The 12,822-nt window shown below is 39.6% G+C and overlaps 1 protein-coding gene across 1 annotated transcript in view; it reads right to left on the bottom strand.

The window, feature by feature from the left end:
• taok2b (TAO kinase 2b) overlaps window positions 1-12,528 on the bottom strand; it is a 48,059-nt gene extending 35,531 nt beyond the window's left edge. Inside the window, 4 exon segments of the mRNA XM_061909440.1 lie at window positions 1,227-1,328; window positions 1,405-1,476; window positions 1,589-1,729; window positions 11,986-12,528. Of these exon segments, the coding sequence (XP_061765424.1) occupies window positions 1,227-1,328; window positions 1,405-1,476; window positions 1,589-1,720 (306 nt within the window). The 5' untranslated portion in view covers window positions 1,721-1,729; window positions 11,986-12,528.
• Between the last annotated feature and the right edge of the window lie 294 nt (window positions 12,529-12,822).

The raw sequence follows: 12,822 nt of genomic DNA, 5'->3' as shown, positions 1-12,822 counted from the left end.
TGTTGGCAATCTGGAGTGCATAACTTATAGAGAAATCATATTTTAACTATTATGTTTGATTACATTGTAACTATTTTTTGTTCCATCATTCAAATGTAATGTGTAAATTTTATCACGTAGGTCTACTAATTATTTAGACAATTATGACCAAACAAAAATATCACTGATCTTTGGTTTGTTAATAAAATAGAACACGCAATGCTAGTGCATGAAAATATGTGTGCATGTGTTTGGTCATATGAAGAAAAAAAACTTTTTATTCTATATTGTGTATAGGTACACTGAATGTGCAGAATAATTGGCGTCTCCACCACTGTCCCTTGTAAATACAGCAACCAGTGTTGTAAACTAACGTATGTATGTTTCACATAGCTGTCTTTCTTTGTGTTGGCTTGAAAAATGACAAATCTGCTCTTTTGAATTGTCAAATTGTGCAATTAAAAGTTGAACAGAACATCAACTGAACATCAATTAAAATTAACTGTATTAGCGGGAGCATCATGGTCTACTGCAAAAATAGTTACTTTTCAAATATTTATTTACGGACACGTGGTATTGTAAGCAGTCTTGCTCCAACTCCATTGTCTTCAATAGTAACAGTAATTCAGTACAGTATCAGTCATTTCGAAATATTAGCCTCTGCCTACTTACTGTTGCGTAGATGTCCTAATGGTTAGTCTGCAGATGGGGCTTTAAGTTTGTGAATTTTTGCCAAAGAAAATTGACCCACAGGGTTTACAAGTTGTTTTGTTGTCTACCACGGCAAAGGTGAAGTGCGTCCATATGTCTTCTCCTCTATTTCTTTCCGGTGTAGAATACATATATTTTATTCACGTCTTGTATTGAGTCTTGCTTTTCCGGTTGAAAAATCACAACAGCTTGCCTTACAAAGACGCTTGTTATAATTGGATACTCCTCGTGCTTTTTCACCTGCACCTCTCCCACATGCAACTGTGATTGGCTATTTTGTCCCACTCGCTAAAAGACTAAATCAAATATGATTGGATATTGTCTCCGTCAACATTTTCATCTTGTTTTAATTTGTTGATTAAATTGTCAATTAATTTCCTTTTCATTCGTTATCATCCTAATTTCTTTAGGGGAAAATAAGTTGCAGACAATAGAATACTCAAAATTTTTAGTCAACAAAATTAACCTTGTTGTGAATGATATGCAAAATTCCAGAAAACTATTCCCCTTCGAGGGCCAGTCAAAGGTGCACTTACCCACGCCGTGTGCTCCCTCAGGTAGCAGCCATGGTACTCAACCGTGTTGGGGTGCCGCAGTTTCTGGAGGAATTTGACTTCTTTGATGATGTCCTGCCATTTCTGAAACACGGCCACAGGCAGTTACGCGCAAACTCATTTATCTCAGACAATAGTTATTGATGATAGTAATTCCTACCTCATTGGACTGTTTGCCACCATAGGACATCTTCTTGATGGCCACCACCTCATTGGTGCGGATGTCATGGGCCTAAAGAACAGATTTGATTGCAATCTTTAGCTGTCCCTCTGAGAGGTTATGTTTGTACCAGTTTTATTATTTAATTTATCTGTCGGTAAAGAGCAGAGAAAAAACTACGCACAAAGTAGACGGCACCAAAGCTCCCATGTCCAATCTCCCTCAGGTCTGTAAAGAGCTTCTCAGGATCTTCCCTGTAGAAGAGCTCAGCCACCTCCGGGTCCTTCAGGCTCCCGGCCCGCACACTCGATGGCATGGCCAGCGCCTAGCGAGCAAGGGTGGGGGGTTGCGTAAAGGGAAAGCATGATCAGGTTGTGGAAACATAATCTGGTTTGTGACACAGAGGACCTTTTTGACACCACACATATATTATTCATCAAATACAGTTTGGTTTGGTTCCTGGGTGAAATGTGCATTTAAACTACAAAATAATTTATTTTTAATAGCACATTCACTTGTAGAGACATCAATGTAAAGAATTAAAAAGTATAATTCAGCTTGGAATGGAGGCCTTAAAATGCTAAAGCAAAGTGATGTGAACCTAAGGACGGGGTTCAGCATTTGAGAAAACATTTTTTTCTGTTTTTTAAACCTGCTACTTCAATTACCGCTAAGATATAGAACATTTAATATTACTGTAAATACAGGTTACAATAACCCAGTGTTTCTCAATAATTTTTCTGTTATACCCCTAACCCCCCACTCCGCTCCACGCAACTACAAATAGCATCGTTTGTCAATAAAAATTCACTTCTGCATAACTATATATCCTTAACAGTAAAGAAAATAAAAAATGAAAACATACCGATCAACCTATAACAAAGAATACCTTTGTTTAATAACATTGTTGTAGCGTGAAACTGAAATCATTTTGAGTGTATCAATTTGGCTGAACACTTTTTTAAATTCTTATTTAAACTATAAACATTTTTGAGCAACTTGAAAAATGTAATTAAACTTAATAAATAATAAGATCAAATTGATCTGCAATAACAACTGAGGAGCATGATGTATAGTATATAACTTAAAAAACAAAAATGAATAAAACAGTTTGTGCTAATTTTTTTTTTTTTTTCACATCAAAATGAGGAAGTCAGGGTTAATGGCTACAATGAGCATGTTTTGTAGTGTACAGCTTTTTGAAGAAGGGTTTGAAACATGATACTGATAGAGCATGTTCTCTGGGGTTGAACACGCCTCCCTGGCATTGCACTTTGCCCACTATTTGGGTAGAACCAGCTGAAAATATCTACCTCTGGATGCACTTTAAAATGTCGGTTGTGCTGAGTAAAGGGGTACTGCACTTTTATAAATTTGCCTATCGTTCACAATAATCCTTATGCAAGACAGGAACACATCTTTCTTTTTTTATGCATTCTAATTCATAAAATACTGAAAGTACAAGGTGGATAACAATGCAGTTAACGAGACATTAATTTACGATTTAGAATGTATATAAAAAAAAAAAGCATGTGTGTGCTTGTCTCACACAAGGATTTAGAATGATAGACAACAGTCCAAAAAAGTGTGTTCCCCTTTAACTGTTCGGTTCAGTTCAGTTCCAGTTTATTTCGAACTCGCATAAGATACAATGTAATGCATTGCACAATTCCAGTTGTTTCATTCCAGCACGTCCAAAAAGGAGTAGAGAGAAGCTGAGCTTATTTAATCCTACCCCTTTTCATACCATAACAATTTTATCCAATTTCCTTGTTCTCTGTAACAGAACAGTGAACAAATAAATAATAAATAAACAAATACCATAGTAAGCTTACAAGTATTAAAAACATAAATAATCTTTGTCTCAATAAAAAAAAAGAAGGAAAAAAGGGTTGTAGATGTTCATCATGATTCTTGTTCTGTGTACTTTGTGAACACTTGTAGTTTGAACAGTTAAACTGAATCATATTGGTGCTCTGTAAGTGTGAAACTCATGAATGTCTTATAAATGCAGGATATTACGGTAACAAATCATTTGTACCATTTGGAGAAGATATTTTAATACCTACACATAACATAAACGGCAAATGAACAGCACAACTATAAAGTAAATTATTAACCAGTCTGACAACAGTTGTAATCATGATCAAGGTTGTTAACAATACAGATTTATAATGTCGTCGCACTTGCCCATTTAAATTACACACACTATCAAATTTAATTGCGACCAAATTTGGACTGAAGTCCAGAGTGGAAATAAAGTAGAGATGTAATCTTGAAGTATAATCACCAATAAATACTTCCACTCATATCAACATTGACAGACAGGACAGCTTTTTCTTAGCATTGAGAAAGCCTCAATGCTAGGTTAAAATTGATTAAATTCAAAGTTATGCACAACTTACACCAGTGGTTCTCAAATGGGGGTACGCGTACCCCTGGGGGTACTTGAAGGTATGCCAAGGGGTACGTGAGATTTTTAAAAAATATTCTAAAAATAACAATTCAAAAATCCTTTATAAATATGTTTATTGAATAATACTTAACCAAAATATGAATGTAAGTTCATAAACTATGAAAAGAAATGCAACAATGCAATATTCAGTGTTGACAGCTAGATTTTTTGTGCACATGTTCCATAAATATTGATGTTAAAGATTTCCTTTTCTTTTTTTAAAGGGGAACATTATCACCAAACCTATGCAAGCGTCAATATATACCTTGATGTTGCAGAAAAAAGACCATGTATTTTTTTAACCGATTTACGAACTCTAAATGGGTGAATTTTGGCGAACTAAACGCCTTTCTGTTTATCGGTCTTGTAGCGTTGACGTCAGAACATGACGTCACCGAGGTAATACACCCGCCATTTTATAAACATTACAAACACCGGGTCTCAGCTCTGTTATTTTCCGTTTTTTCGACTATTTGTTGGAACCTTGGAAACATCATGCTTTGTCGGTGTGTTGTCGGAGGGTGTAACAACACTAACAGGGAGGGATTCGAGTTGCACCACTGGCAAGAAATCTGCCGCCAGACCCCCATTGAATGTGCCAGTGTCTGCACATTTTACCGGCGATGCAAAGGCTGACATGGCACAGAGATGTATGGATAACCTGCAGATGCATTTGCAACGATTAAGTCAACGAAATCACAAAGGTGAGTTTTGTTGATGTTGTTGACTTATGTGCTAATCAGACATATTTGGTTGCAGCATGACTGCCAGCTAATCGATGCTAACATGCTACGCTAATTGATGCTAACATGCTATTTACGCTAGCTGTATGTACATTTGAAACTAGATACCCACATTTAATACGAAACAAACACTTACCAATCGACATATTTAAGTTGCTCCAGTGTCACAAGATGCGAAAGTCCTGATCGTTTGGTCCGCACATTTTACCGGCGATGCTAATAAGGCAGCCATGCTATGGGCCACTTCATTAGGTACACCCATGCTATGGCCAATTAGCGTCAATAGCTATTCGCTCAACAGCTTCAGTTTCTTCTTCAATTTTGTTTTCGCTATCTGCCTCCATACTCCGACCATCTGTTTCAATACATGCGTAATCTGTTGAATCGCTTAAGCCGCTGAAATCAGTCTGAATCCGAGCTAATGTTGCTGTATCTTGCTGTGATAACCGCCATGTTGTTTGTATTTGCAGCACTGTATCACGTCACAGGGAAATGGACAGTCGCATCGCAAATAGCGAAAATCAAGAACTTTAAAGCTTTTTTAGGGATATTCCGGGAGGTGTAAAATAAAAATAAAAACTTTGAAAAATAAAACAAGCCACTGGGAACTGATTTTTATTGTTTTTAACCCTTTTGAAGTTGTGACAATGTTCCCCTTTAAATAATGTTCAGAATTAAGTTGATGAATCCGGATGGATCTCTATTACAATCCCCAAAGAGGGCCCTTTAAAATGATGATTACTTCTATGTGTAGACATCTTTATTTATAATTGAATCACTTGTTTATTTTTCAACTAGTTTTTAGTTATTTTAATATATTTTTTTCCAAATAGTTCAAGAAAGACCACTACAAATGAGCAATATTTTGCACTGTTATACAATTTAATGAATCAGAAACTGATGACATCGTGCTGTATTTTAATTCTTTATCTATTTTTTCAACCAAAAATGCTTTGCTCTGATTAGGAGGTACTTGAATTAAAAAACTGTTCACAGGGGGTATATCACTGAAAAAAGGTTGAGAACCACTGGCTTACACTCCTTGAAGGTTAAGTTGCATAAAATCTTTCCCCAAACTACCCCCTTGTGTGAAAGATGCAAGAGATCAGATGGCAGCCTTGCACAACATTTTTGCCCTGAGATTAAACATTTCTGGAGTTCGATTTTCAAATGGTATTATCATGTACTTAAAGGAAACCTGGATCCTGAACCTGAAACTGCTTTGCTTGGCATTTCTAACACTTTAGGCAAGATGGGTCGGAACATTAGCACAGTGGTGGCCTATGGTATGGTCATTGCAAAGAGAGGCATTTTGAGAGTGTGGAAATCTGACTCACCACCTAAGTTTGAAGCTTGGTTGAGGGAGCTAGTGGGTATCCTCCACAAAAACTGAGATATGAGATTTCTGCTAACGTAAATACATTTTGTGATGTGTGGAGACCAATTTTGGAATACCTGAAACTGTAGTCAACAATCCTAACCCCCACTAAGAAGTATATGTTTTGGCATACTTGATGTGATTGATGAAAGTGAACATTCAACTGATGTGTTGAGCCTCTTTGTATGTATTTTGTTTTCACATGTTATAATCTTTGTAAAAAACGTCTTCAATCATTATTTTTATTTTGGTATTTGATTTATTTACTTTAATATATGTCCAGGTTGTACCCCGCCTTCCGCCCGAAGGCAGCTGAGATAGGCTCCATCACCCCCCGCGACCCCGAAAGGGACAAGCAGTACAAAATGGATGGATGGATATGTGTATATATTACACCTACTCAGTGGCCTAGTGGTCAGAGTGTCCACCCTGAGATCGGTAGGTTGTTAGTTTAAACCCCCGACTGAGTCATACCAAAGACTATAAAAATGGGACCCAATTACCTCCCTGCTCAGCACTCAGCATCAAGGGTTGGAATTGGGGGTTAAATTTCCAAAAATGATTGCAGGGCACGGACACCGCTGCTGCCTACTGCTCCCGTCACCTCCCAAGGGGTAAACAAGGGGATGGGTCAAATGCAGAGGACACATTTCCCCACACCTAGTGTGTGTGTGACAATCATTGGTACTTAAACTTTAACTTTAATATGTTTATTTAGAAAACTGACAAGAAAAATACTTTGGAAAATAAAAAGGCGGTTGGTTCCCTTTCAATCAATCAATCATCAATCCATCCATTTTCTACCGCTTGTCCCTTTTGGGATTGCAGGGGGGTGCTGAAACCTATCTCAGCTTCATTCGGGCGGAAGGTAGTGTACACTCTGGACAAGTTGCGATGTCATCGCAGGACCAACACAGAGACAGACAACATTCACACTCACGTTCACACACGAAGGCCAATTTAGTGTTGCCAATCAACCTATCCCCAGGTGCATGACTTTGGAGGTGGGAGAAAGCCGGAGTACCCGGAGGGAACCCACCCAATCACTGGGAGAACATGCAAACTCCGCACAGGAAAATCCCAAGCCCGGGGATCGAACCCAGGACATTTGTATTGTGAGGCAACACAATAACCCCTGTACCACCGTGCTGCCCACATTAAGTATATATTTTATGTAATGTAATTATTCATTCATATTTTGTACCAATACTTTGATTTTTGATGTTTTTTTCATGAAGAGCACATTAAGTGAAGTATGAAGCATTTACAAACCCCGTTTCCATATGAGTTGGGACATTGTGTTCGATGTAAATATAAACAGAATAAAATGATTTGCAAATCATTTTCAACCCATATTTAGTTGAATATGCTACAAAGACAACATATTTGAAGGTAAAACTGATAAAGTTTTTTTGTGTGTGCAAAATAATCATTAACTTTAGAATTTGATGCCAGCAACACGTGACAAAGAAGTTGGGAAAGGTGGAGATAAATACTGATAAAGTTAAGGTATGCTCATCAAACACTTATTTGGAACATCCCACAGGTGTGCAGGCTAATTGGGAACAGGTGGGTGCCATGATTGGGTATAAACGTAGCTACCATGAAATGCTAAGTAATTCCCAAACAAGGATGGTGTGAGGGTCATCAATTTGTAAGCAAATTTTCGAACAGTTTTAGAACAACATTCCTCAAGGAGCTATTGCAAGGAATTAAGGGATTTTACCATCTGCGGTCTGTAAAATCATCAAAAGGTTCAGAGAATCTGGAGAAATCACTGCACGTAAGCGATGATATTACGGACCTTTGATCTCTCAGGCGGTACTGCATCAAAAAGCGACAGTGTGTAAAGGATATCACCACATGGGCTCAGGAACACTTCATAAAACCACTGTCAGTAACTACAGTTGGTCGCTACATCTGTAAGTGCAAGTTAAAACTCTACTACGCAAAGCGAAAGCCATTTATCAACAACACCAAAGAATGCCGCCGGCTTCGCTGGGCCCGAGCTCATCTAAGATGGACTGATGCAAAGTGGTAAAGTGTTCTGTGATCTGACGAGTCCACATTTCAAATTATATTTGGAAAGTGTGGACGTGGTGTCCTCCGGATCAAAGGGGAAAATAACCATCTGAATTGTAATAGGGGCAAAGTTCAATGGCCAGCATCTGTGATGGTATGGGGGTGTATTAGTGCCCAAGGCATGGGTAACTTACACATCTGTGAAAGCACCATTAATGTTGAATGGCCCATACAGGTTTTGGAGCAACATGTGTTGTCATCTAAGCAAAGTTATCATGGACGCCCCTGCTTATTTCAGCCAGATGTTACAACAGCGTAGCTTCGTAGTAAAAGTGTGGGTACTTTCCTGGCCCGCCTGCAGTCCAGACATGTCTACCGTAGAAAATGTGTGGCGCAGGCCCTGGACTGTTGAACAACTTAAGCTGTACATAAAGCACGAATGGTAAAGAATTCCACTTTCAAATCTTCAACAATTAGTTTCCTCAGTTCCCAAATGTTTTAGTGTTATTAAAAAAAAAAGTGATGTAACACAGTGGTGAACATGCCCTTTCCCAACTACTTGGCACGTGTTGCAGCCATGAAATTCTAAGTTAATTATTATTTGCAAAAAAAAAAAAAAAAAAAGATTAGGAGTTTGAATATCAAATACATTGTCTTTGTAGTGCATTCGATTGCATATGGGTTGAAACGAATTTGCAAATCATTGTATTATATTTACATGTAACACAATTTCCCAACTCATTTGGAAACGGGGTTTGTAAGTCCCATCTGAAAACTCATGCATATTTTTGGAGGAGGGAGGAAGCCGGAGTACCCGGAGGGAACCCACGCAGTCACGGAGAGAACACGCAATCAATCAATCAAAGTTTACTTATATAGCCTTAGTCACGAGTGTCTGAAAGGGCTGCACAAGCTACAACAACGGCTCAGATCCCACCTTTGAGACAGACATTTAAATTTTGCAAGCAAGCCTAAAAGCAACGACACTCATATCGATTACAACCGGAATTCAGCCCGTTGCTGAAGTGCAAATACTTTCCCAATAGATCACTCATTCACCCAAGATATAGATATAGATATATATATATATATATATATATATATATATATATATATATATATATATATATATATATATATATATATATATAACAGTTCGAGATGCTACCTCAGTAGAAGCATTTAAGTCTCACCTTAAAACTCATTTGTATACTCTAGCCTTTAAATAGACGCCCTTTTTAGACCAGTTGATCTGCCGTCTCTTTTCTTTTTCTTCTATGTCCCACTCTCCTTTGTGGAGGGAGTCCGGTCCGATCCGGTGGCCATGTACTGCTCGCCTGTGTATCGGCTGGGGACATCTCTGCGCTGCTGATCAGCCTCCGCTTGGGATGGTTTCCTGCTGGCTCCGCTGTGAACGGGACTCTCGCTGCTGTGTTGGATCCGCTTTGGACTGGACTCTCGCAACTGGGTTGGATCCATTATGGATTGATCTTTCACAGTATCATGTTCTCATATGTTCTCATAGTCATCAGTATCATCAGTATCATGTTCTCATAGTCATCATTGTCACCGACGTCCCACTGGGTCATTATTGTCACCGATGTCCACTGGGTGTGTGTTTTCCTTGCCCGAGGATGTCGTAGTGGTTTGTGTAGCCCTTTGAGACACTAGTGATTTAGGGCTATATAAGTAAACATTGATTGATTGATTGATTGATTGATATATATATATATATATATATATATATATATATATATATATATATATATATATATATATATATATATATATATAATTTTTGGACGACAGTTCTTCCAAATGGACGATGCAGGTGTACTTAATGTTGTGGCCTGTGGGTGTGCCTTGAGCATCCCTGCTCTGCAAGCTTATACTTCCATCCATCTATTTTCTATCGCTTATTCAACATTCACACACTAGGACCAATTCAGTGTTGCCACTCAACCTATCCCCAGGTGCATGTCTTTGGAGGTGGGAGGAAGCCGGAGCACCCGGAGGGAACCCACGCATTCACGGGGAGGACATGCAAACTCCACACAGAAAGATCCCGACCCTGACTACTCAGGACCTTCGTATTGTGAGGCAGACGCACTAACCCCTGTACCACCGTGAAGCCACCTTTGAGACAGACATTTAAATTTCGCAAGCAAGCCTAAAAGCAACTACGTTCATATTGATTATAACCGGAATTCAGCCCGTTGCTGAAGTGCAACTACTTTCCCAATAGATCACTCATTCACCGAAAAATATATACCGTATTTCGTTGAATTGCCGCCGGGGCGCTAACTAATTTAAAACGTCGTCTCAGTCCTGTGCTTACCAAAGGCATGCGGTAAAAGTAAGCATGAGTAATTATTTTAAAAACTCTTCTCACTCCGGCACTTATTAAAGGTATGCCGTAAAAATTTGAGTGTGATGTAAGCTTGGACCTTAAATCCTACTGAAAAGCTCTTAATCTTCTTCCCTTTATGCCAGGGGTGTCAAACTCAAATACAGAGTGGGCCAAAATTTAAAACTAAACAAAGCCAATGGGACAAGGTTGAACAAATTAACCTTTTAATAGGGACCCAAACAAGTTTTGCATTGAATATTGAACAAGCAAGGCTTATATAACTTTATAGTGACATGTAAAATCTAAATTTTAATAAAAATAATAATAATAATCAAAAAATATCAATGGCATATCAAATAAAATTTAAATAAAAATTGAATGCCTCTTTTCTATTTGCAGCCCTCTGAGGTAAATATCAAAATAAACTTTTTCCACAGGCTAATAATAATACATTTGCAAATAAAATAACAATAATGAATGAATCAAACATTCAAGCCTTGAAGTAGCAAGAAAAAGTGCATGAGTAAAATGTTAATTATGGCTTGGGGGGCGGGGGCGTGTGGGGTGGGGGTATATTGTAGCGTCCCGGAAGAGTTAGTGCTGCAAGGGGTTCTGGGTGTTTGTTCTGTTGTGTTTATGTTGTGTTACGGTGCGGATGTTCTCCCAAAATGTGTTTGTTATTCTTGTTTTGTGTGGGTTCACAGTGTGGTGAATATTTGTAAGATTGTTAAAGTTGTTTATACGGCCACCCTCAGTGTGACCTGTATGGCTGTTGAACAACTATGCATTGCATTCACTTTAGTGCGTGTGTGTGTGTGTAAAAGCCGCATATATTATGTGACTAGGTTGGCACGCTATTTCTATGTAGAAAAAGAGGACGAGACGACAGGTTGTAGAAGACGCTAAAGGCAGTGCCATTTAGGCATGCCCCCAATATTTTCGTCCGGGTGGAAATGGGGAGAAATTCGGGAGAATGGTTATCCCGGGAGATTTTCGGGAGGGGCACTGAAATTTGGGAGTCCGGAAAAATCGGGAGGGTTGGCATGTATGAGTATTAGTGGTGAATGTGGTGATACAGCGGCGCCGCTGCTGTATAATACCGGAGGACCAGTTCTAATGTTAATTTCATATTGCCTCAAGGGCCAAATGAAATTCCAGGGCGGGCCAGAGTTTGACGCCCATGCTTTATACAATTTCAAATTACCGGTATTGAAATCAGCCTCCTCCATTTTGAAAATGATGACAGGGGAAGTGTCAGGAGTTTGACCAGGCGGTAATACTAAGCATGCGCTAATTAATTTGGGAAGCAAGTTTGATACGGCAGTAATTCAAGGCAGGCGCATACTATATGCCCTGCGGCAATTCAAGGAAAAACGGTATATATTATTTTTGGACGACAGTTCTTCCAAATGGACGATGCAGGTGTACCTAATGTTGTGGCCTGTGGGCGTGCATTGAGCATCCCGGCTCTGCAAGCTTACACTAGAACGATCAATTACATGACGTGAATAAGCAGCATACAAACACGACTGACTGCAGGCAAGCATCTCCTGCATAAACATTTCGTCTCTGCGTCCATCACAACGAGAGAGCATGGGTTTAGCTGACTGAATGACGTAAAAACATGTCTTACCGTGGCTTTTGGGATCCACTGTAGCTAGCAGAAGCTAGCTAACTGGCCTGATTGGAGAAATATAGGTCTCTCTCTCCTCTTTCCGGCGCTGGTGTCTACTCAACGCCAGCAGACTGCATTTGGTCTGTTACTCGAGGTCCTCGCCATCCCGTCGCGCCGAGTCAATGTGGCAGCCTGAGAGGACATGAATGTCAGCGGCGGTGACAGCCGGCAGCCTGTCAGAGCTAACTAGCCAGCTAGCGGAGGGGAAGAGCGGCGCTTGTCTACTTTGGACAATCTGGGGGCTAATTAGCCGTAGTTAGCAGTTAACACAAAGAGCCGACTGGGAAGTCTTCATCGTGGGGTCGTGTCATAAATTCCCAGGCGTCCGCTCCAGGCTCTGCTATGCACTGTCACGACGTTAAACGGCGTGTTCCCTGGCTGGCGTTATCCCCATTTTGGTCGACATTGGTTTTTTGTTCAGAGCTTCATGATGGCGGAGCGGGGCGGGAGCCGAGAGAATAGCGGAAGAGGTTCTTCTTCTACGCTTCAAGGCGACCTCTGATCTGTGGCGCCCCTATACGATGTGGAGGACTTCTTAACATGTTACATCCATCCATCCATTTTGTACCGCTTTTCCCTTTCGGGGTCGCTGGGGTTGCTGGCATACTTGTCAACTAGGGTTGCGAATCTTTGGCTGTCCCACGATTCGATTCAATATCGATTCTTGGGGTCGCGGTTCGATTATATATCGATTTTTTTGATTCAACGCGATTCTCGATTCAAAAGCGATATTTTTCCGATTCAAAACGATTCTGTATTCATTCAATACATAGGATTTCAGCAGGATCCACCCCA

Source organism: Nerophis ophidion, linkage group LG08, assembly GCF_033978795.1.
Source record: "Nerophis ophidion isolate RoL-2023_Sa linkage group LG08, RoL_Noph_v1.0, whole genome shotgun sequence".
NCBI lineage: Eukaryota > Metazoa > Chordata > Actinopteri > Syngnathiformes > Syngnathidae > Nerophis > Nerophis ophidion.
Note: the sequence above shows the minus strand (reverse complement) of the source record. Positions and strands in the feature narration are given on the sequence as shown.